Source organism: Pseudonaja textilis, chromosome 1 (genome assembly GCF_049901715.1).
Source record: "Pseudonaja textilis isolate UNSWEBS1 chromosome 1, rPseTex1.2, whole genome shotgun sequence".
NCBI lineage: Eukaryota > Metazoa > Chordata > Lepidosauria > Squamata > Elapidae > Pseudonaja > Pseudonaja textilis.
Window position 1 is genome coordinate 10,758,335 of NC_141990.1, and position 25,793 is coordinate 10,784,127.

At 43.3% G+C, this 25,793-nt stretch overlaps 1 protein-coding gene across 2 annotated transcripts in view; it reads left to right on the forward strand.

The window, feature by feature from the left end:
- KSR1 (kinase suppressor of ras 1) overlaps nt 1-25,793 on the forward strand; it is a 153,377-nt gene that overhangs the window by 86,844 nt on the left and 40,740 nt on the right. For both annotated transcript variants that reach the window (XM_026710283.2, XM_026710284.2), the window contains exons 3-5: nt 7,007-7,154; nt 10,754-11,219; nt 16,572-16,576. In XM_026710283.2, coding sequence (XP_026566068.2) covers nt 7,007-7,154; nt 10,754-11,219; nt 16,572-16,576 — 619 coding nt within the window. The remainder of the gene's footprint in view (nt 1-7,006; nt 7,155-10,753; nt 11,220-16,571; nt 16,577-25,793) is intronic.

Genomic DNA, 25,793 nt, shown 5'->3' on the forward strand with positions numbered 1-25,793 from the left:
ATGCATAATTATGTTAATGAACAGACTTATCAATGTTCCCTGAACTGGAATGCTCCAGATGTTTTCATTACATTTCTCCTCTTCCCTGGAAATCACATACAATTAAGTTGGTAAAGGCATTACTTCAGGAAAATGGCAATTGAGATTGGAGCATGCTCTTCGGCTAAACAAAATGATGGCTTTCATGGTAATCTCCTACCCAAAATAATTTTGGATACTTTTCTATGATTGTGTTTTATTTTCAATCTTGTCTAGGCATTTTTAAAAACATTTTTAGTGATTTTTTTTTCAATCCCAGATTTTAGTTTGCTGGTGCAATTTCTCACCCTATTTTTTATTTATTTGATTTGTATCCTGCTTTTAGTATTTTTATAAATAACTCCATGTGGCAAACAAACTTAATACAAGCAGTCCTCAACTTAACAACAGTTCATTTAGTGACCAAAGTTACAACGGTGCTGAAAATGGTGACTTGTGACCTTTTTTCACAGTTACCACCTTTCCAGCATCCTCATAGTCATGTGATCAAAATTCGAATGCTTGGTAACTGATTCATATTTATGACCACTTCCTTGTCCCAATGTCACCTTGTGCAACCTTCTGACAAGCAAAGTCAATGGGGAAGCCAGATTCCCTTAACAACTAGGTTACCAACTTATCAAGTGCAGTAATTCACTTAACAACTGAGGCAAGAAAAGTCCTACAATGGGGCAGAACTCATTTGACAAATGTCTCACTTAGCAACATAAATTTGGAGCTCAATTGTGGTTGTAAGTTGAGGACTACCTTATTCTTTTCTCCCAGTAACAATCCTGTGGAATGGGTTGGCTGAGAGAGAAAGTGACTGGGCCACAGTCACCCAGCTGATTTTGGTGCCGAAGGTGGAACTAGAATTCACAGTCTCCTGAATGATTGGCTTAAAGTCACCCAGGCCACGTTCATCTCTAAGGAATGACTAGAATCCATAGTCTTCTGGTTTCTAACCTGGTGCCTTAACCACTAACTACCTCTACCCTCTTCTATCTTTTTCTTCTTCCCTGCCCCTCTCCCCCCCTCCCCCTCCCCCTCCCCCTTGACTTTTCCAGGCTTGTGCCACTTTTTATATTTTATTTATCGGTGGCCAATTGTGTGATTTTATGGATGTGACTGTCATCCAATGGCATCTATGAAGTCCCCTTTGAATTGAGCTTAGCTCCTGATGATTTCATGGTCTTGTCCATACACTTTTCTTGGCCATAAAATGGAAGTCATTTGCTGTGGTTTTGATATATGAGAATCTGGCCAGGAATATGTTGAAGTTCACATATCTTAAGAATTGCCAAGTTTAAGAGACATTGACCAAATGCCTAGAGATGTTTTGGAGGTCTCCCATCCAGAAACTAACCAGGTTCCTCTCTGCTTAGCTTTTGGAGATCCCCAAGGACATGTATTAGGGCAGGCAAAGTTAAGGTCACATCTACTTTAAGCCATGGAAATGATGGGCAGTAACCCCAAATTCATAAAACAACAACAACAACCAGTTTCAAGTTTAAGACCATAAAGTGATGCAATTCAAACACAACCAAACAGCACTTCAAACCTAAGACAGCTTTTTGTCTAGCTCAAAGCTCTGACAAAAATTCTCAAAACAACCCACTTTGCACTTGAAATGTTCCATTTAGCAAATGTTTGGACTGTAAATATTTTCTAGTGAAATGTTTTGCATATCCTTTTGGGCCAGTTACTATTTCTTAACTCAACCTGCTTCATCAGGTAAATAAATAAGTGTGTGTTTATGGAAGAGGCAGATAAAACTATTTTGTCAATTCTTCCAATCTATTTTTTTTTTCTGTTTTCAGTCTGTCCCTTTCAGTACTCCACTGTGCATGGATTTACCAACCAGCTTTCAAGAGTATACTTTGCTCTGGTGATCAAAATGCAACCATGCCATTCCTTCTAACATTCTTTTAATCCTTCTTAAAGGCTTGTCACCTTTTCTCTGTGGGTGCTGCCCGTTTGCTGCCGTTTTGGCTGGCCTAGATAATTGTGTGCTGGTGGCAAAGCAAGTTCTTTTCAGGTGCCACTTTCAAACCACTTCAGAGCTGTGTTGCAGTTTGCCCTTGATATCTAGAAGCTGATATATCTTGCACATGATTGCATCAGGTTGACAAGATGGGAAAATGCATCTGGTCTGGTGTACTTTGGACTTATTAGTTGGTTGGGTAGTTGGCCTATGGAAAGACTTTCTACAGGACTAGGAGTGACATGATAGCAGTATTCCGGTATTTGGGGGGGGGCTGCTACAAAGAAGAGGGGGTCAACTTATTTTTCCAAGGCACCAGAAGGCAGGACAACAAAACAACGGAGAGAAACTAATCAAGGAGAGAAGCAGCCTAGAATTAAGGAGAAACTTCCTAACAGTGAGGACAATCAACCAGTGGAACAACCTGCCTTCAGAAGTAGTGGGTGCTTCATCACTTGGAGGTTTTTAAGAAGAGACTGGATAGCCACTTGTCTGAAATGGGATAGGGTCTCCTGCTTGAACAGCGGGTTAGACTAGAAGACCTTCAAAGTCCCTTCCAGTTCTTAGTCTGAATTATCCAGGATAGATGCCTTATGCAAATAATGGGGTGTGTCTGTTATCCTCCAAGTAACCTTACTTTATTGGAGTACTGAAGTAACCCATTTTCAGGGATTTCCCTACGCTGAGCATTAAACTAGCCAGCCAAGATACAGAGAAATACCTATATTTGCAAAATATGCAAATGCCTATATTTGCAAAATATTTTCCCTGACTTCACACTACCGTATAGTAGTCCTTGACTTATGACCATCGTAGAACCGAACCATTGCAGTCCTAAATCATGAGGGTCATAAAGCGGTTTATCATATGTCTGACCTGATTTTTTTTTTTTTAATGGCAGTCATTAACAACACCATGGTGGTTCAATGAATCCGTGGTCATTTAGCAGACCCATTGTTCGCTATGGCCAGCAAAGCTGAGGAATTCTGGGAGTTGAAGTCCACAAGTCTTAAAGTGGCCAAGGTTGGAGACCCCTGCACTATGGTATACTTTTGTTGAAAACCAGAAGTAAGTGCAGTTTTTAGCAAAAAAGTCATAAATCACAGTCATCTGATTGCAGGATGCAGCAAACAGCTGTAAATACCAAGTGTATGAAATGCAGTCACGCGAACAGGGGACCATTAGAACTTGGAACAAGGTCATAAATACCTATTGGGGGATCTGTTGCAGAGGTGGTATTCATCAGGTTCCGACCAGTTCTGGAGGACCGGTAGCAGAAATTTTGAGTAGTTCGGAATACCACCTCTGACTGGCCCCGCCCACATCTACTCTCTGCCTCCCGAGTCCCAGCTGATTGGCTGGATCTTCTTTTGTTGCTCTGCACAGGAGAATGGAGCTGGAAAGCAGGTTAGTGGGGTGGGGAGGGAATGGGGATTTTACAGTATCCTTCCCCTGCCATGCCTGCCACGCTTACAGAACCAGTAGTAAAAAACAATTGAATCCCACCACTGACCTGTTGTAACCTTCTCTGGTTCTGATCATCATCATTCTTCCATCCTATAAGCCAATGTTTCTCAACCAAGCATGCTGGCTGGGGAATTGTGGGAGTTGAAGTCCACACATTTTTTTTAACAGTTGATTTATATTTTTTCCTTAACATACATAAGTGCTTTATGGATAGCGTACTGTCTGGGTTAATTTGCTTATATAATAGTATATAATATAGTATATTAAACATAAGATATACATAATAGCATTTTTCCAATTTTAATTTCTACTACTATTGTCCAACCATCGATAAAATAAGTCCCATGTTTGAAAATATTCCATATCTTCCTTATCTTTTATCTTGAATGTCAACATATTCATTTCTGCACAATCTAGTATTGGTTTAATTACATCTTCTTCTAAGGGTGGTTTCTCATTTTTCCAGTGTTGAGCATATGACAATTCTTGCTGCCGTCATTCATGTAATATTAAATATATATTCTCTTTATCGTATTTTTCTGGTACTATGCCTAAGAGAAATATTTCTAGCTTATAGTCTATGTGTTGCTTTTACATTTTTTCAACCATGTACGTATTTTTGTCCAATACTTTTTTGCCTTTGCCCATGTCCACCACATATGCTAATATGTGCCCGGTGTCTGATTACATTTCCAACATTTGGCAGACATGTTTTTAAACATCTTTGCCAGTCTTGCCGGTGGTAAATGTCACCTATAAAACATTTTATAGAAATTTTCCTTATACGCAGTTGTCATTGTCAATTTATGCTTTCTATCCCAAAGTTTTTGTCATTCGTCTAATTCTATAGTATGCCCAAAGGTTTTTGCCCACACATCTTAAAGTTGCTAGGGTTAAGAAATATGGCTTTAGATCAGGGGTCTCCATACTTCACAACTTTAAGACTTTTGGACTGCAACTCATAGAAGCTGGCTGGAGAATTCTGGGAGTTGAAGTCCACAAGTCTTCAAGTTGCCAAGTTTGGAGACCTCTGCTTTAGAGCATTGATGTTGCTAAGGGTGGGTAATTCCAGTTCTTATGCCTTCTGACTTGCTTTTTTTGTTTTCTTTTTTTGGTTACTTATTCAGGGGAAGAAAAGGGGAGGGGGAATCCACCCCTTCTAGAAGCTCAAAGCTGTCGTTTTGTAAAAGTACAGTACACATTAAGCCATGTTCTTGCATCATCTGGTGTTAGAACAGATTTCTAGCGCACGCTGCAGCTCCTTGGCTTCGTGACTTGGATCTCGGCCTGCTTTCAGTTATCTAACCCTCCCTGGCATGCTTTTGGGCTGCACACGGCCCTTTTCCTTTCCAGACTCCCATCATAGGCTTTCATGTATTAAGACAAATCCTGTGTTTTGACAGCTGATGCAGCTTGGTGCTTGTGAGAGGGAGTCACGAATCCGAATGCTCTCAGTTTGAATCTCCTCTGCACTTTGAACTTGTCGGTTGGTTAGGTAGATGGCCTATGGAAAGACCTCCTCTCCCTCTCACAGGTTGGTTTTCGAGTTGGAGGGAGTAATAATTGGGAGCTAAGATTGTCCCAAAGGTGCTTTTTCAGAAGGCAACAGAACTTCGTTTTTTCCTTGAAGATGTTTCGCTCCTCATCCAAGAAGCTTCTTCAGTTCTGGAGAACTTGTAGAAGTTTCTTGGATGAGAAGCAAAACATCTTCAAGGAAAAAACCAAGTCCAGTTACCTTGTGGAAAAGCACCTTTGGGACAACCATGACCTGGATGACTGAGAATCTTCATAGACGCTTAGTGCTAAGGTGTATATTTGAAGCTGAAGCCCCTCAAGACTTCCCAGCGCCCTTATGAAATTGTAATTATACTGGGCCCAAGGAGAGGCTATTAAATAATAATAATTGCCTGCTTTCAGAGAGTCCTCTTATTAATGCATTGATCAGAAATATGTTTAAAACGATTTCAAATAAATCCATTTTTGTTTTGTGTTAGCCTCTAGCATTAGGAGTCAGATCCTATGTAAGTGATAATGATTACTAACAATATTTTTCTTAACATGTCTGATATAACTATCTTCGAAAACAATGTTTGATTCATCATTGTTGTACCAAGTGTTGCAAGACTTAGGAAAAGCTATTTTAAAAAATTACAAACTATCATGACTTGCAAATCAAAGTCAAATGCTCATAGAAAAAGAAATTTGCTGTTATACTAATCATGATGGGAGTTTTTGGAGCAATATCTGTAGAACTCTCTTGATGTTTGGACACTTTAAATGTGTTGGACCTGAATGTTCTATTTTTTTAAATAGCTTGCTTGGAACTACCTATATAGAGATACTATCAATAATTCTTAGGTCCTTGGACTTGAATTATTACATTTCCCCCAGTTTTTGACTGTGAATCTAATAGGTTACCCTATAATTATGGTTTGTCACACAGCCAGATGTTTAGAAGATATGGCATTTTGTCAAAGTATTGAATCCTTGAAGCTGGATTCCCAAGGACCCAAGCTAGGCAGATGTTGATGTTTAACATATATTGTCACAGGATGTAAGCTATTCCAAGCAAAGCTGCCTTTTGCAATTGATTGAGGGCAATTTTGTCAATACAGATGGTATTCAAATGGTGCTGTGGATGTTTTCAACTTGCATCCAAGACACCTATTAGAATTGTTGCCATCTTTCTGATGTCTCCAAGTATTATAATATCCACTGTCCGTGTTTTTTTAAATCTTATCGACAATTGTTAACTCTGGGGTGTTGTGTGGCAGCTGTGTTTGAATTCTAAAGTCGCCAAGCATTTAAGCTGTTATATTTTCTATTACTTTGCCTAGGTTGTGGTCTCTCCCAGTACTTGCCTTCAGGCAAATGGTATTTCCTGCAGATATTCCAATTATTATTATTCTTATTTCGGGAAGGTGGAAATCAATCCCTAGCCCAGTTTCCGTCCTAGATTACTGAAAGTTCCCTCCTCTCTCCAGCTTTATTGGGCCGATTGAAATCTTGCTTCCCCTAATTTTGTTTCTTCTAGCTGGCTGTAACAGGCTCGCCTAGCTATTTGCGATGCTGGGTGGAAAGTTTTGGCAACGTTGCGATTCCGGCAAAGGTCAGCGCACAATGTTGCTCTTTTGCTTGTAGGGGGAGAGTGTAGGGTTGATGGTGCATGAACCTCGGCCAGCCTTTCCCGCTACTGCTTCGTCATTGCCCGAAAGCCGAAGTGACTGCACCATTGAGCAGCAAAACCCATGTCTTCTTCCTTTATTCTTGTTTTAAAAGAGAGAGAGAGAGAAAGAAATGCAGGAAGGATTACGAGCCAGAGCAGCTGCAGCAATGCTTTGAATGCATTGTGTGGAGGCCTCTGTTTTGACCTGGCGAAATCCTTCATCATAGCCTAACCACGAAGGGGTGACTCATTCAGTCCCCAAATACCGAGGAGAGCAAACTTTCAGCTCTGAAAACTTTCCCAGCGGGTGGGGAGAAGGAAACCAAACCCCCTTTTGAAAATATCTCCCTTCCCATCTCTCTTTTCTGCAGAGGATTCCAGAAGACCTCACTCTCGATGCCTTCTTGGAGATGAACGACTTGAAAGTCAAAGATACGATGAAGAGATACGGGGCCAGCAATGAAGAATGTTCCCGCCTGAATGGAGCCCTCACCTGCTTGAAGAAAGCAACGCGGATGGGTAAAGAAAGGCTCCTGGGTACAAGTGGGATTTTGTCCAGGGCGGGAGGAGAAGAGAATGGGGCTTTGGGAAGGAAGAAGGATTCCTTGAGTTCACAGGGAGGTGGGGGCTAACCCAGAGAGAAGAGGGGAGTGGGAAAAGTGGGAGCAGGCTTCAAGCACTGTGGGAGGAGTTGTGACTTGCCGACGTGCTTTCAGAAGTCGTGAGTGCTCCAACACTTGGAGGATTTTAAGAAGAGAGTGGACAACCATTTGTCTGAAATGGTATAGGATTTTTCTGCCTGAGCTGGACTAGAAGATCTCTAAGGTCCCTTCCATCTCTTATTTTGTAATTCTGGGTTTGTTTGTTTTGCACATGGCAACAGGTTAGACCTTAGAAAGGTGTGGGTGGAAGAGTTAAGGTGGGCTGAACACTAGGAGGGTGGGATTTTAAAGATAGCGCATGAAAGCGTTGAGGGGCAACCTCCCAACTCCCAAAGCTAATATCGTTTCAAAATATTTAACCTGGGAGAAGGAGAATATATTGAAATTGATGAATTGGAAAAATAGCCCAGTTAACCACATTTAATTTAAATTCAAGGGAAGTGAAACTGAATGGGGTTTTTTGGGGGTATGTGTGTTTCCTGACCCCCTACTTTATGGAAGGATGCCTGCTTTGGGTTCAAAATCTCCCACAGTCCCCATGCAGCCCTATTTTTCCCCGCCCTCACTCCCAGGAATATGATTCTTGGCAAAACAAGATTCCCCACTTCCGCTTTTAAGCCGTTATTTATGTATTCAGTTGTTATAGCATGCATTAAATCAGTATTATTTCTCAGTCTTGGTGAGTTTAAGACAGGGGTCCCCAGACTTGAGAACTTTAAGACTTGTGGACTTCAACTCCCAGAATTTTCCAGTCAGCTGGCTGGAGAATTCTGGGAGTTGAAGTCTTCAAGTCTTAAAGTTGCCAAGTTTGGAGACCAATGGTTTAAGATGTGCGGACTTCAACTCCCAGAATTCCCAAGCCATGCGCACTTGAAATGGGGGAAAAAGTTTAATGGGGAATTGAAACATGAAGTCATCTTACTGATTTACAAAGCAGTCCTGTGTATGTCTGTGAAGTCCTTGGTGCTCTCCTAGTTTGATTGTTTGCTCGCGTGCAGACGTTTCATGACCCAAGTAGGTAACATCATCATTGCTAGAGGGAGGGTGGAGTTTGCTCCCTGTTTATATACAGCTGCTTGTCCTGCCAGGGTGGATTTTCTCCTTGGTAGTTTCTCAATGAAGGTATTGCTTTTTCCTTGGTTCTTCATCTCAAGTAGTTTCTTGGTTAGGATATTATTACCCAGTTAAGGCATAATTAAGCAAGTATTATTAGGTAACTATTAGGGTGTTGTCTCGTCTGCAAGCAAATAACCAAGCTCAGAGAGCATCGAGGACTCCACAGCTCAACCCTGAGCTACAAATGCTCTTTTCTATTGAAACCGTGAGTAGGGACACTACCTTGTAGTGCTTGTAGTAACTGAACCATGCAAATCTGAAAATACTTATTTCGTCTCCTTTCCAGAGAACTAGGGTGTTCCTTTCTGAGATGCTGTTTCCACCCTGCTCCTACTGTGAGCTATCTCTTCTCCGAATATTATCTAGGCTGTGGTTTCCACCACCACCCCGCCACCCCCACTCTTTATTCTTACAGCCCATTACATATTTGAATCAGAATAGAGCTGGAGGGGACCTTGGAGGTCTTCTAGTCCAACCCCCTGCTCAAGCAGAAGATACTATTTCAGACATGTGGCTGTCCAGTCTCTTCTTTAAAAGCTCCAGTGATGGAGCACTCACAACTTCTGAAGGCCAGCTGTTCCACTGGTTAATTATACTCACTGTTAGGAACTTTCTCCTTAATTCCAGGTTGCTTCTGTCCTTGATTAGTTTGCATCCATTGTTTCTTGTCCTGCCCTCTGGTGCTTTGGAGGCTCACTAGTCTCTGTACAGGAGAAACTAAAGAGGAGAGCATGGAACTTTAGCAAGGCAGGAGTTGTTAGTTTGAAATTATAGTTGCCAGCTATATATATGTTTATATGTGTGTACACACACACACACACACACACACACACACACATACACATATAAATTTCCATCTTCTTGGTCTGGTGTTTCTCAATAACAGAATATAAGATTTGGAAGAGACTTTGGCATTTTTCTTAACAAGTGTCTCACTTAGGAAAAGAAATTTTGGGCTGAATTGTGGCCATAAGTCAAGGACTATATGTAACAGAATAAGAGAGTTGGAAGGGACCTTGGAGGTCTTCTAGTCCAACCCCCTGCTCAGGCAGGAACTCCGACCATTTCAGGCAAATAGTCGTGAATCTCTTTTTTAAAACCTCCAGTGATCAAGGCACCCACAACTTCTGGGGGCAAGTTGTTCCAATGGTTAATTGTTCTCACTGTCAGGACATTTCTCCTTAGTTCTAGGTTGCTTCTCTCCTTGATTAGTTTCCATCCGTTGCTTCTTGTCCTGCCCTCAGGTGGCTTTGGGGAATAGATTGACCCCCTCCCCTCTTCTATATGGCAGCCCCTCAGAGATTGAAACACTGCTATCATGTCACGCCTAGTCCTTCATTTCATTAAACTAGACATATCCAATTCCTGCAATCTGTTTCAGCCTCCAGCACCCGAATCATCTTTGTTACTGTTCTCTGCCCTCTTTCTAGAATCTAGAGCAGGGGTCTTCAAGCTTGACAGCTTGAAGACTTCTGGACTTCAACTCCCAGAATTCCTCCTCCAGTCATCAGGAATTCTGGGAGTTGAAGTCCACAAGTCTTAAAGTTGCCAAGTTTGAAGAACCTCTTTTTTATATCGGCACATTTAAAACTGGATCTAATATTACAAGTGTGGCCTTACCCAGTCATTATAAAGCGACTTTATAATACCACGTGATATTTTTTGTGTGTGTATTAGCCCTTTATGTGTGTAGTCCACTAATTTTGTCAACCCCGACAACTTCAAGATGGCGTTGACCTCAACTCTCAGAATTCCCCAGACAGCATGCCCACACAGTGCTTCTCCACACATGTTGAAGTCACCAAGGTTCAGAAACACTACCTTAGTCTGTCGTGTCCCACGTGCTCCTCATTGTTTCATCTATGGCTTTCTTGGAACAGTGTCTTCATAAAGGGGTGGGCTTCAAAAATTTTAGCAAGGGCTTCTCTGCCCAGTTGCTGGGTGGGCGGGGCCATGGTGGGCGGGACCTAGTTGGCCTCCTGCACCATGGCTGGTTGAGGGGGGCATTTTTGCCCTCCCTGGGCTCCGGAGGCTTTCCTCGAACCTCCAGGAGGGTGAAAATGGCCTCCCTGGGCTCCAGAGGCTCTCTGGAAGCTGGAAACGGGCCCATTTCCAGCCTTCCTAAATTTCTGGGAGGTCCGTTTTTGCCCTCCCTGAGCCTCCACGCGCGCCCTGCACTTACCTGCATCCAAAACGGCCCGTGTGGGGACTCGGGGGGAGTGGTGGGCTGGGGGGGCAGGCCGGAGTGGGATTTGGGGGTTCTCCAGACTGCACAGAATCTTAGCTAGGGCCTCTCCCGAACCCCCAGCAGCGAACCCCTGTCTTCATATCTCCTTGCAGGTGGAGAGTACAAAGACCACCTGGTGTGGAATCCACCCGATGTTTGCCGGGAAACCAGTCTGATGCCCCCTTCTGAACTTTCACCCTGCCCTCCAGGGCTCATGTGGATACCAGGCAGCCTTTCCCATTTGAAAGGCAATGGCCCACAGCCTCGTTCTGTCTCGGTCTCCACCATCCCTTCTTCGGACAACGTGCTCACGAGTCAAGGTCCCCCTACCTTCGCCGATAGCCTCTTGGAATCCTTCGCTTTCCCCACTCACTGCGGGCGGCGGAACCTCAGAACTCCTCACAGTACCGCCGTTACCCCACCAACCACGCCTCAGCTCAAGAGAGGGAAGCCACCACGGACTCCGCCCCCACCTAGCCGAAAGGTTTTCCAGCTGCTCCCCAACTTCCCAACTCTCACGAGGAGCAAATCTCACGAGTCCCAGCTCGGCAATCGGATAGATGAAGTTCCTCCTATGAAGTAAGTGCCTCTCCCTGCTATTGGTATTAGACGTCAAACTCGATTTCATTGAGGGCCACATCACGGTTGTGTTTGACCTTGGGAGGTGGGGGCAGGGGTGTGTGGCCGGGGGAGGCATGGCCAGCTTGACGTCACTCGTGTCAGGGGCACCTGTGGTGGCCCAAGCGCTCTGCCAGCAAAAATGGGCTCCTGTGTTCTGTTTTCGGCTGTGATGGATTTGTGCAATCCTCTGCGTCATTTTCTGTGTCAGAGGCTGGCAGGAAGCTGTTGCAGCCGAAAACTGAGCTCGGGAGTCTATTTTCGCTGGCAGAGGCACCATGGGCCCTTTGCTGTTCCCAGGGTGGCCCCATGGGCCAGATCTAAGCACCCCATGGGCCAGATCTGGCCCCTGGGCCTTGAGTTTGACATCCCTGGCGTAGCACATTCAAAGGCCTCCTGCATTGCTCCTGACCCTGGGAAAAATTCACTTCCGACTCTCAGGAAAGATGTTAAGACCTTCTTGTTCGGCTGTTGTTCCTTGAATTGTATTATTCTTCATTGTTTTTCTTCGGGTCATCAGTAGTGTTTATTTGAAGAAGGTAGCCCCCTTGAATGACTAACAGGCAACCCTCAGTTTATGACCGCAATTGGGATGAGAAACCTGGTCATAAGTTGTTATGGTTGTAAGTCAAGCCAGCCACAGGAGAAGAAGTGATTTTATGGTCTTTTTTGCAGCGGTTGTTAAATGAACACACAGTTGTAAGTATGAATCCATGCATTTGAATGGACAGTTTTTGCCAGAAACAAAAAAAAAAACAACCCACGAATCATGATCACCTGACTACAGAAGGCTACAATTGGTTGTGACAGTGACCAGTTGCCCAACTGTGATCACATGACCATGGGGGAGGGGCCCTGTCCCCATTTACGATGCCAGGGGATGCTTTACGGTTTGTAAAGTACTCATTCCGTGGCCACTGTAAATGCGGACAGTCGAAGAATCATTAAGCCATTGGTCACAAATTGAGAACTACCTGTTTAGCAGTGATTTCCAACCTTGGCAACTTCAAGCTGTATGGACTTTGACTCCCAGAATTCCCCAGTCACATGCTAGAGTTGAAGTCCACGTAGCTCAAAGTTGCTGTTGAGAAACATCAGCTAATAGGTTGGAAGGATAATAGGGTTGTTGTTGTGTGGTTGTTTTTTTTGCAAGATGCTGCATCTGAGTCAGAGTGTTGTGTTAATGGCTTTTATGCACAGCCTCTTAGCACATAGTTTGCAAAGTTATGGGCATCCTAATATTCAAATGGATCTAGTTTAAACATAGCCAGAGACCGCAAGAATGGAAGCTTGAGGCCACTTTAACATTGAAATCCTTTGCAGTCTAAATATTTGTACAGAATTCATGCACATCCTCCCAATAATATACATGCTTTGGGAACCACTGGGGATGTGTGAGCAGAACTAGACTGACTGTTGAGACTGGGGGCTGCTGTAGTATTCTGGGGAGTATAAGGGTCTCCATTAATTGAATGGAATCAGGATATAGGGGAGTTTTAGGGAAGATCTTTGTTTTAAAAATCAAAATTAAGTACAGGTAGCCCTCAAGTTATGACCACAATTGAGCCCAAAATGTATGTTGCTAAATGAAACATTTGTTAAGTGAGCTTGCCCCATTTTATAACTTTCCTTGCTACAGGCGTTAAGTGAATTATTGCATTTTTTAAGTCAGTAACCTGGTTGTTAAGGAAATCTGGCTTTCCCATTGACTTTGCTTGTCAGAAGGACACAAAAGGTCCTACACAATAGGACCTTGGGACACAGCAATGGTCATAAGTATGGACCAGTTATCAAGCCTCTGAATTCTGATCGTATGTTCATGGGGATGCTGCAAAGGTCATAACTTTAAAAAGCGGTCATAACTCACATTTTTCGGTGCCATTGTAACTTTTGAACTGTTGTAAATCGAGTACTACCTGTGTACATGTAAACATACTGAGTAGTTAAGAAAAACAAAATAAAAACAAGGTAAATCAACCCCCAATTTTTAAAACTGCTGTTTGGTAGTGACAGAATTATGCAATGATGGTTAGCCAACCATGATTTGTAAGCCTTTTTCAGACCATGGTAATTAAAACAGCTTGGGTGGAAATGACACAAACCATACTTTGCAAGCCAATTTTGGTGATTTCCCACAACGTATTTCAAGCATGAATGAATAACCCTGGTGGGATTCTGAATCCCTCAAAACTCTTATTAACGTTATTAATGTGGCTGAAGATACTATCTAATTGAGTAATGATCAAATTACTGTGTTTCCCCCAAAATAAGACCTGTCCCAAAATGAGTCCTAGCATGTTTTTCTGTGTGTGCCTAATATAAGCCCTACCCGCAAAATAAACCCTACTTAAATGCCTGCATAGCCGGCCGGCCGCTCACCCATTCCGTCTGGTTGCTTGCGGTGCCACAACCTTGAGGTGAGACGGGGGAGTGGATCTGCCCCATGTGCCACACGCCAGCTTACCTCAAGGCCCCTGCAGCCAGGCCATCCATGCTCCGACAACTGCTTCGCGGTGGCGGCAGCATCAGCAGCCATATGCAGCAGGAACCCACGGGGCCTCCAGCCCACTTCTTCTGCTTGCTTGCAGCTGCAATGGTGCAGGAGGCTAAGTGGTATGTTGGTGTTGTGGCTGCGAGGTGAAGAAGGTGTCAGGGTGAAGATGGCCTGGCTGCGGGGGCCCTGAGTTAAGCTGGTATGGGGTCCATGGTCTGCTCCACTACCCGCACCCTGCCTTGTGGCAACCACATGGAATGGGCAGTCAGCTCACTCACTCAGCAACTTCTGAATGACCCTGAACAAAGTGGATTTATGACCAATCCACAAGGTTCTGGAAGGTCTTAAAGAGCTGGTTCTTCTCCCAGCAAGAATATAATATAGTTCCTCCTCGACTTACAACTGGTTACTTCATGACTATTCAAAATTACAATGCACGTCCCTGGGAATACTTACAACCTGGTTCCAATGGGTGCTCCCTTCGTGTCATCCCACCCCCGGCCTCCTTTTATGACCATTTGCAGCACCCCTTGCTCATGTGACTGTGTTTTATGGTAGCATTGCTGAAAACCAGCAGTTACTTCAGGCCTTCAACAAAACTAGCCCAAAGCAAGCCATTAGTTTGCAGTTCGAAAACATTCAAATGCAAGTAGATAAATAGGTACCACCTTGGTGGGAAATCCAAGGATGCAAAAGGAGCCTTCTTGGGTGTCCTCTGGGCAGTGATGATATCTGGCTAATCCTTTCAATCCAAAATCGCCTTGATAAGGTGCTTCCAATACAAATGTAGTAATAATGATCACAGTATTTGTTTAATGGCCACAGTGGTCACTTAACAACCACGGTAGTCACATAACTGTGGCGGTTGTTTAACGATTGCTACAAAAAAAGTTGTAAAATCAGAACAGTGAATGCTCCATTATAGTCCTTAATTGAGGACTACCTGTAGACACCCTTGTAGATTGTTTTCATGTTTGTCAGGTTTGCTATCTTGCTACTGTTTTGTGCATTTTGGATTACATGTTGTTTTTACACTGTAGACTGCCCGGAGCTGATTGGAATCAGGCCAAGAATGTAGAGCTAAGACTGTTTCTCTTGAAAGTAATTAGAATACAGGCTGAAAGATATTTGGAAGAGCTTTTAATTCTCATTAGCTTGTAGGTAGGTAGGTAGGTACTCCTTGTTAGTAGCTTGTAGGTAGGTAGGTTACTCCTTGACTTACAGCCCCAATTGGGACTGGGAAATTCATAATTAAGCAGCACAGTCATTAAGTGAGGCATCAGGTGACCGCAGCTGATTTTACAACCTCTTTTGCCATAGTAATTGAGTGAATCACTGTGGTTGTTAAGGGAGGCACCACATTATCACAACAGAGCCCTGGTGGCTCCATGGTTAATGTGCAGTACAGGTTGTCCTCAACTTACAGCAGTTCATTTAGTGACCGTTCAAAGTTACAACGGCACTGAAAAAAGTGACTTATGACCATTTTTCACAGTTATGCCCTTTGCAGCATCCCCATGATCACGTGGTCAGAATTCAGATACTTGGCAACTGGTTCATACTTATGACTGTTGCTGCGTCCTGGGGTTTTACAAGCTTCTGACAACCAAAGTCAGTGCGGAAGCCAGATTCCCTTAACAACCAGGTTACTAACTCATCAACTGCAATGGTTCATTTTAACAACTGTGGCAAGGAATGTCGTAAAATGGGACAAAACTCACTTATCAAATGTCTCACTTAACAACATAAATTTGGGGCTCAGTTGTGGTCGTAAGTCGAGGACTACCTGTATTTGCAGGTAGTCTGACCACAGGACTTCGATCCTGACCGTCTCAAGGTTGACTCAGCCTTCCATCTTTCTGAGGTCGGTAAAATGAGAACCCAGATTGTCGGAGTGGGGACAATATGTAAATAACGTTTTGACATTGTAAACCACCTAGAGCAGGGGGCTCCAACTTTGGCAACGTTAAGACTTGTGGACTTCAACTCCCAGAATTCCTCAGCCAGCTTTGCTTGAAGTCCACAAGTCTTAACGTTGCTAAGGTTGGAGACCCCTGACCTAGAGAATGCTATATAAAGCATTATGGGAAGGAATCTAAAACTAAAATGCTATTGCTGTTATCATGATTTACGACTTTCCTTGTTGGCTTCCCTTTGATTTTGCTGGCTGGGAAAATAGCAAATTGCGATCACGTGACCGCAGGATCCTGCAACCCTCGTGAATGCAAGCTGGTTGCCAAGCATCTGAATCTCAGTCATGTGATCACAAGGATGGGCTGGATGGTCGTAACTTCTAGGACGGGTCATAAGTCATTTTTTTTCCCAGCAACATTGTAACTTCAAACTGTCGTAAATCGAGGACTGCCTGTCTTCAGAACCCATTGGTTAGATCAGAAGACAAAAGTATGCACAAGAAGAGTTGTTATGTGTGCTTTTTCATTGCTTTGCTTAGATCGGTGTTTCACAACTACGGCCATTTGAAGGTGTGCGGACTTCAACTCCCAGAATTCCCCATTGCTGGCTAGGGAATTCTGGGAGTTGAAGTCCACCCACCTTCAAATAGCCGAGTGTTAAGAAACACTGGCTTAGAAGATTTGCCACGTTCTGCCTCACATACATACAATCCCAGATTCAACCCTAAACATCCTGGGAGCTGCAGAAACGCCTCCTTGTGAAATCTTGCAGAGAAGTTGTCATGCAGCAATGCTGAGTTGGATGATTCAATTGTGTGACTCAACTATAAAGTGATTTTTGTATGTTGACACAATCAATACATGATTACGACTCACTTTTTCTCCTTTCTTTTTGTCTCTTTTTAGATTTGGTAAGCGATGCTTTGTTTTGGCAAACTTTATTCCTGATCCAGAGAGGGTGAAAAGACCACAGAAAGAATTATCTTCCTCAGAAAGTTGACCTCGGAATAGTAGGACCAACTTTTTGTTAATGAAAGTTTAAAAAAAAAAATTAAGGGCAGGAGAGGAAGCTGACAAAGTACTTCCCCAAAGAGTATTCTGACTTCTCTCATACTTTCAGTGATTATCAAGATATACCCATGTTTAAACATGAGTCTCTCCAAGATGGTATCGGATTCTTCGTGGTGCAACGTACTGTGGGAATCTAGCATGTTGTGTGAATCAGGCCATAATATAAAACAATACCTTGGTTTATTTGCTTTGGCAAGTCTGGAGCATGGTCACTGTGTTTGGTTAACCTGGGTTTTATTTCGATTAATCTAGCCACAAATTTTGTGTTTGAAGATGTATATATTAACGTTCAGAGAATAATTTAAAGACACGATGGTACTCAACTTTCATCCACAATTGGAACCAGAACTTTGGTCGCTGATCAAGGCAATCACGAAGTGTGTCATGTCTGATTTTATGACCATATCCCACCACATTGTTAAGCAAATGACTGCGGTTATTAAGGGAGTCATGTGGTTGTTAAGCAAATCCCAGAATTCCTCAATTATGGTAGCCATTGCTGAGAATTCTGGGAATCAAAGGCCGCTCATTGGGAGAGCCTCCAGATTTGGGAAAGTTGTTTTAGGACAAATAGACCTGTCATTATATAGGTTCTTCATACCAGTCTTTCTCATCCTTGGTGTCCTTCAGTGTATTCGATCACATCACATCACCAGCTTATGTGTCAAAATGGTGGGACACTGATGGGTGTTTTAAACCCTTTTGTCAGAGAAACCTGAAGGTGCTTTTCCAAAAGGCAACTAGACTTTCTTGGCTTTTTTCTTTGAAAACATTTTGCTTTGGGGGATGAAACGTCCTGTTCTGACCTAGGCTTTCCAAGATCGTGAAGCAAAACTCCTCAGCCTGATAAACCCTCTTTTATTTAGGTTAAAATGAGCTCCTTTCCAGCAAAGTCCTGGCAGTCCAGACTTTGCTGGAGAGGAATTCACTTTAACCTATATAAAAGGGGACTTATCAGGATGAGGAGTTTGCTTCACAATCTTGGGGAAGCCTAGGTCAGAACACGCCAGCAGTGAGCGCTTGTGTGCGATGCTCCATTTGTGCTTACCTGGAACCAACACATACACACACACACACACACCCCACGCCAGTCTGCAAAGCCAGAAAGGTTGGAGACCCCTGCTTTACATTAAATGACCCAGTTACAATGTTCCTACCAGATGATCTTTTACTCATGCTTGGCTAAAATTGGAGACGAGCAGAGGGATTTTCTTGTATCTTTTTTTTCCCCCAAGGCTCCTCTTTCAAGCTGATAAAAGGGAAATTGTTTTCAAAGTGCATTTTAGAGAGGAAGAGAATTTCAGATTGGTCTCGTAAATGGAGCGCAGTCATTTTGCACGTGGCATAGTGCAGTGGGTAGCCAAGTAGGTTTTATTAATATTTGTGCTGTGATCTTTAGCCATTCCTCTTTAAGAATACAGTGGGCATTTTTGAAAGGCTCCTGGAATCCAACCCTAAATACAGGTAGACCTCAACTTACGACCACAATTGAGCCGAAAATTCCTGTTGCTAAGTGAGACACTTGTTAAGTGAGATTTGCCCCATTTTATGACTTTTCTTACCAGAGTTGTTAAGTGAATCACTGGCTATTTTAGCAACAGGGTCGTAAATGTGAACCACTTGCCAAGCATCTGAATTTTGATCACTTAATTATGGGGATGCTGCAAAGGTCGTAACTGTGAAAAATGCTCAAAAGCCATTCTTTTCAATGTCGTTGTCACTGAACAAACTGTTGTAAGTCAAGAACTACCTGTACCTAATCAGCTACCAAACAGTTTTGATTTTAGGAATTTTCTCCTAAAAGTCTGTTTCTGGAAAATAAGGGTTATGTCCTGCCTGCTGTAGCAGTGGGGATATTCACTCCATTTCTGCCTGATAAGTCTTCGTGTATGCCTGCTTCTTACTCAAGTTTTTCAGTAGATACAGGGCTCCGGTAGTAACCCCCATTTAAATCATGAGTCTCTAGCCTGATTTTTCAAAGCTCAAAGAAGATTTATTAGGAGAGGACATGTCAGTGCTGCCTGGGTATAGCCGACCCTGAGAAACATAATTCATTGTCACCCTTGACCAGGGGTGGGATTCAAATTTTTTAAGAACTGGTTCTGTGGGCGTGGCTTAGTTGGTGGTCATGGCTTGGTGGTCATGTGACTGGGTGGATGTGGCTTGGTGGTCATGTGACTGGCTGGGCATGGCCAACTCAACATCACTCACATCGAGGCATGCATCTCCTTGCTTGGCCTCTCATGACTGTGGGGATGCTGCAACCGTCATAAGTATGAAAAATGGTCATAAGTCACTTTTTTCAGTGCCATTGTAACTTCAGATGGTCACTCTATGCAAGCAAAGTACCAGCAAAGTGGGGGGGAAAAACTCCAGAGACGTTCCTGAGACAGGAAGTCTAGTCCTGCCAAGACTGTAATAAGGGTTAATGGAGAGGCAGTTTCTGTAAGCAACACCAGAATGTTTCCTTCCTGCCTTCTTAACAGGATTAGGCCAGTAATTTCTTCTAACAACCGGTTCTCTGAACTGCTTAGAATGTTAACAACCGGTTCTAGCGAATAGGTGTGAACTGGTAGAATCCCACCCTTGCCCTTGACCCTGGTTTCCTCCCACCCCCTGGGTGTATCATAATTCATATGCTCCAATGGGACACATCCACAGCCAAGAATCATCAATCATACTCTCCAGTTAGAATTTTGCATGGCAGAAACTTTGGTTGCCTGGAAACTATCTATGAAACATCCATGAAATGCAGTTTCATTTTTGCAGCTGCTACACTACACCCCACCTCCCTTTTTGTTGGCAACTCTAAAAGACCAGAGAAATATTGTATGAGTTGACATAGCTCAGGGTTGAACTACGGGGTTCTTAGTGCCCTCTGAACATGGTTGTTTGCTTGCAGATGTTTCCTGACAGAACCAGGTTACATCATCAGTATGAAGGAGTTTAGATATTATCTAGTTGGGTCAGGAAACATCTACAAGCAGAGACTAACACCAAGAATGTCCCAACTCAAGTGTTTTAAAGAGTTTGAGAACAGAGGGATCAAAGAGAGAAAGAGAAAAAAGTTTGAATGCCACATCCTTGAGAATGATGCTGACAACTAAAGTTACCTCTCCTGATAAGTTCACAGAAACATCCACTTTTCTTAGAAAGAATATGGATGTGCCTTTTTCCTTTTTTTTTTTTAAAAAAAAAAATGAATTTAGTATAAACTTCTGGGGTTTGGTAGCTACCAAGTAATTTCAACCGTGGTTAATTCTTCAAAATCAGCAAAAATCAGCTAGGTATTCTTGCCTTTATCTTAGAATATTAGATTATATCAAAACAGGGTTGGGTAGTTTATGGGTTTTCACATTGTGGAATTTTAATGTTGAAAGCTGCCTAAAGTCACCGTGCCTGAGTTGGGTGATCATGCAAATGTGTTTAATAAATAAATAACTCTGGGGTGCCCCCCTCTTCTTCTCTTAATGCCCTCAGCACAGTCTTATCTTGCTTAATGGTTAATCCAGGGCTGTGGCTGAAGTTTCTGGAAATAGTGGTTCACAGCCTCTGCGAGGCCACCTATATAGGCTAAGGCCACTATAATGCAGTTTGCTTGCTTATATTATAGCGTGCTGTCTGAGGCGGCTTTTATACTTTCTAAAACATGGTTTATGAGTTAGCATATGGAGTGAACCCTGCCCATTATGGCTGATTTAATAAACCGTGGCTAAACCAAAGTTAGTATTTTGTTTGAAGGCAGCCTGCATCTATGCTAATAACTGTTCCTGTTGCCATAAATGGTCGCCAATCGTTGGGCCGGGGACCACTGGTGGTCTGTGAGAAAATTTTGGTGGTCAGCAGAGAAATCTCCCCCCCAAAACACTTCCTCCAAAGCAATTAATCCAGGCTGCACAGGAACACAAGGCTATACCGCCCACATGGCCTGCCCACCCGCTGGCCCCCACCCTTCGGCTGAGCGCAAACCTTACCTCGAGTAGAGCCACGCAAGCTGGAACTGGAAGGTGGCGGGAGAGGGAAATCCGCCCCGCCGTGGCTTGAGGATGTCAATGGGAAAGTTGGTTCCGTATTCCAGAGCTGTAGTAGTCACAGGACTGGCCCTTTGGTCATCCCGGAGCAGCTCCTCCAGTCCATGGCAGGCCGGTGCACCCAGGTGGAGGAGCAGCTGCTCTGGGATGACCAAAGGGCCAGTCCTGTGACTACTGCAGCTTTGGAATATGGGACCGACTTTCCCACCAACGGCAGCAAGCCAGTGTCAGTCAAAATTCGTATTAGTGGTCTGCGGGGGGTTATCCTGGAAGACTTTCAGGGCCCCTTCCAATTCTGTTATTCCTACCAGCCTACTTAGGAATCCTAGCTGAAGTGGAGGAGCCCACATCTGAAAACAGTAGCCTTCCCCAAATATCAAGCCTGAGGCTTCTGGTTTTTCATGCTGCATCCTCTGTTACATTTCTCTATCTAAGATTAGGGTTGGACTTGATTTGTCAAGAGTTCAAATCATTGGCCTTTCTCCCTATCCTTGTTTAATCTTACAATGCTCACATAAGGCCAGGCCAGATTAGAGTCCCCAGAGTGAAGTGAAGTGGAGTGCAGCGGAGCGGAGAGGAACGGAACGGAACAGAACAGAACAGAACAGAACAGAACAAGCAGAGTGTCAACTCATAAAATATTTCTATGGTCTTTTTAGAGTTGCCAACAGAAAGCAGGGAGGGGTTTGCAAAGAGTAGTGCAGCAGCTTGCAAAACCGAAACTGCATTCCATAAATGTTTTCAAAGATAGTAACTAGGTTACTGAAGTTTCTGCCGCACAAAATTCTAACTGGAGAGCATGATTGATGACTCTTGGCTATGGATGTGTCCCACTGAAGAATATGAATTACGGTAGTGGGGGAAAACCAGGATCAAGGGTGACAATGAATTATGTGCCTCAGAGTCAGCTGTACCTGGGCAGTGCCGGACAGTTTAACTCCCAATAAATCCTTTTTAAGTTTTGGAAGTTTGGCTCGAGACTCATGATTTAAATGGGGGTAACTACCGGAATCCTGACACAGAGTTGGAAAGGTCCAAACCCTCTGTTCAAGCAGGAAACCCTATATTATAGGATTGGAAGGTATGTAAGAGGTCACCTAGTCCAACCCCATGCTTAATGCCAGGCTATTTAAGACTCAGTTTTGTGACAAAGGTTTATGACCTTGCTTGCAATGGTCATTAAGTGAATGCTTCGGTTGTTAAGCAAACCAATGGCTCACTATATGGGCAGTTTTGCTGAAAACCAGACTTAGATACCAGTTTTCGACAAAACCAATACAAAACATGGTCACATGATCGTGGGATGTTGCAAATGGCTGTAAATGGTTGTTGAACATCTGACGTGCAGTCACATTACCGCAGGGGCAGGGGGTGCATGTCAGAACTTCAAATCCAAGTTGTAAGTGCCCGCAGGTATGTCAGAACAGTTGCTAAGCAACAGGTTAGCAAGTTGAGGACTATCCACATAAACCAGGACATAACAATTCTTAACCAGGAGTTCCAGAAAAAAAAAAAATACATCATTTTTTCTAACTTTCCCATCAGTCCAGCTGGTGTCTGCTGGTATTGTTGCGGCAGATGGGAAAGCCCATTTGGGCAACCATCTCGTATGTGTGTACAAGTGTGATGTTTTGTGATAATAAAACTACCAGTGTCCCAACCTGCTGGAGTCTTATAATTGTCAGCAAACAGAATGACAATGCAATTAGAAGGGGGAAAGCTGGGAGAAAAATTCTCATAAAATGGAGCAGATTTTATGAGAGTAAGACCACACCTAGACTGCTGCATCCAGTTTTGGTCACCACACTAAAAAAAGATGTTGAGACTCTAGAAAAGGTGCAGAGAAGAGCAACCAGGATGATTAGGGGACTGGAGACTAAGACATATGAAGAATGGTTACAGGAACTGGCCTTGGCTCGTCTAATGAAGAGAAGGACCAGGGGAGACATGATAGTAGTCTTCCAATATTTGAGGGGAAGGGGTCAAGCTATTTTCTAAATTACCTGTAGGCCAGACAAGGAATAATGGATGGAAACTGAACAAGGAGAGATTTAACCTGGAGATAAGGAGAAACTTTCTGACAGTGAGAACAATCAACCAATGGAACAGAAGTTGCCTTCAGAAGTTGTGGGAGCTTCATCACTGGAAGCTTTCAAGAAGAGATTGGACTGCCATTTGTCAGAAATAGTGTAGGATCTCCTGCTTGGACGGGGGGTTGGACTAGATGACCTACAAGGTCCCTTCCAACTCTGTTAAATCTGTTCGATTCTGGATGCTCAGTAGCTGTGCATCTGGATTGTCAAATATTTGAATTCTTTTTTTTTCCTAGCTCCCTTTCCTTTATATCAGTGTTTCTCAACCTTAGGAACGTTAAGATAATGGCTTTCAACTCCCAGAATTCCCTAGAGGTCAGCCACGTTGGCTGGGGAAATCTGGGAACTGAGCTCCACTTCTTAAAATTCCCAACGTTGAGCAACACTGCTTTGCATAGTTCCTTCATTTCCTCAGCCACCCAAACAGCATTACTACAAAATCGCTATCAGACACAACTGCCAAAAGACTGCTAACCCAAACCTCAACCTCATTATGAAGTGTTTCAAAACTCTGAACCATGAAATCATAAGCTCACAACCACAGATGTATGTAAAATTAGCCTTCTTTATATGACTAGGGGCAGAACAATCTAACCCTTAAGTGACAACATTATGCTTTCAGATATATGCATTGCATGTTCCTGCATTAGCAGATTTAACACCTAAAAGTTTTATATTCATTTGAGAATAGTTTATTCTGTTCTATTCTGTTCTGTGCGGTTGTAACTTTGAACAGTCACTAAGCGAACTATTGTAAGTCAAGGATTACATGTATAATAAGTTCTTGGTAAGACCATACATTTGGTCACCACAATATAAAAAAGATGCAGAGACTCTGGAAAAAGCGCAGAGAAGAGCAACAAAGATGATTAGGGAGTTGGAGGTTAAAACATATGAAGAACAGTGGAAGGAATTTGGTTATGTCTAGTCTAGAGAAAAGAAGGATTAGGTGTGACATGATAGCAGTGTTTCAGTATCAGAGAGGGGTGCAATTTATTTTCCAAAGCTCCAGAGGGCAGGTTAAAAAGCAATGGATGGAAACTAATCAAGGAGAGAAGCAACCTAGAAATAAGGACAAATTTCTTGACAGTGAGAACATTAAACCAGTGGAACGGCTTGCCTTCAGAAGCTGTGGGGGTTCCATCATTGTAGATTTTCAAAAAGACAGGCATTTGTCTGGAATAGTATAAGGTCTCCTGCTATCCAAAGGGTTAGATTAGAAAACCCCCAAAGTCCCTTCCAACTCAGTTAATTCTGTTATTTTAATCTAAAGTGACCTCTAGTTGCTTCTGCTTCTGGAAGGACTTTGTTGTTATTTTAACAACTTCATGGATTTATGGAAAATGAGCTTGATACTCTTACATTCCCAGCAACTGACTGCCATTGTTGGGAAAACATTTTTTTTTTAAAGTAATTTAAAATTCTGTTGAGAAATAGACACGCAGTACCAGAAGACATTGAGAAATGAGAATTTGGTGCCATCTAGAGTTGGGAAGTGGGGGGAAAAAACTGCTAGAAGCTTTATGAGGAGTGTTCCTCAACTTCGTCAAGTTTAAGATGGGAAGACTTCAATTCCCAGAATTTTTCCCAGCACTAAATAGCATTGAAATAAACCTTCCAAAGACTTAAGGTACCCACTTCATCACTTAAAATGTCTGGCTCCTTCTTCCCCAGGGGATCCTGTAAACCACTATGGGTTGTATATAAGTCTAAGTGGTACTGTGTTTCCCTGAAAGTACAACCTACCCTGAAAACAAGCCCTAGCCTGACTTTCACATCTGTGTCTAATAGAAGTCCTACCCCCCAAAATAAACCCTAGTTAAGCCCCGCCCACTGCAAAGCTCAAGCATAAAAACCAAGCCAGGGCAGTTGGAGTTGCCCCATGTGCCCTGCACCCACTTAACTTAGGACCACTGCAGCCAGGCCACCCATGCGCCGACACCTGCCCAACTTCTTCTGCAGCTGCTTGATGTGAGCAGCAGCACCAGTGCAATGAGCCTCATGGGCGTCTGGCTGCAAGCGGCCACTGAAGAAATCAGGCAATGGCACGACAAGTGTCAGGGCGTGGGAGGCGTGGCTATGATGGTCCTAACGTAAGCAGGTAAGACATCCCCTGAAAATAAGACCTGGTGCTTATTTTGGGCCGAAAAGAAAATAAGACCGGATCTTATTTTCGGGGAAACACGGTATAGCCATTACTATTGCTATCCTGTCCCCATCCCCTTCTGGAATGCAGCTCTTGATGTGCTGTGCAAATCTAGATGTGAACCTCAGGCTAAGAAAAACTGCCCTTCTTGGGTAGAAGGTTGGTTGGTTGACATAGAGTACAGGTACTCCTCAACTTACGACCGCAGTTGGGACCAGAATTTCCATTGGTAAGCAAGGCGGTTAAATGACTCATGCCTGATTTCATGAGCTTTTTCCCCATGATTGTTAAACAAATTATTGCAGTTGTTAACTGAAGCATGCGTCCATTAAGCAAATCTGGCTCTTCCCCCCGCCCCCCGAATTGCTTTTTGGAGGCTACCTGGGAAGGTCACAAATGCCGATCATGTGACTCTCTGAGATGCTGCAACCATATAAATCCACGCTGGTTGCCAAGCACCTGAATTTTAATCACGTGACCAAGGGACGCTGCGATAATCAAACTTTTGAGGATTGGTTGTAAGTCATTTTTTTCACTGCTATTGCAACGTCCAGTGGTTGCTAAATAAATCGTTTGTCAACTCATAAAACATTTATGTGGTCTTTTTAGAGTTGCCAACAGAAAGGGAGAGGGGAGCCGTGCAGCAGCTTGCATTCCACAAATGTTTTCAAAGATAGTAACTAGGTGACCGAAGTTTCTGCCGTGCAAAATTCTAACTGGAGAGCATGATTGATGACTCTTGGCTATAGATGTGTCCCATTGGAGAATAGGAATTATGATACACCCA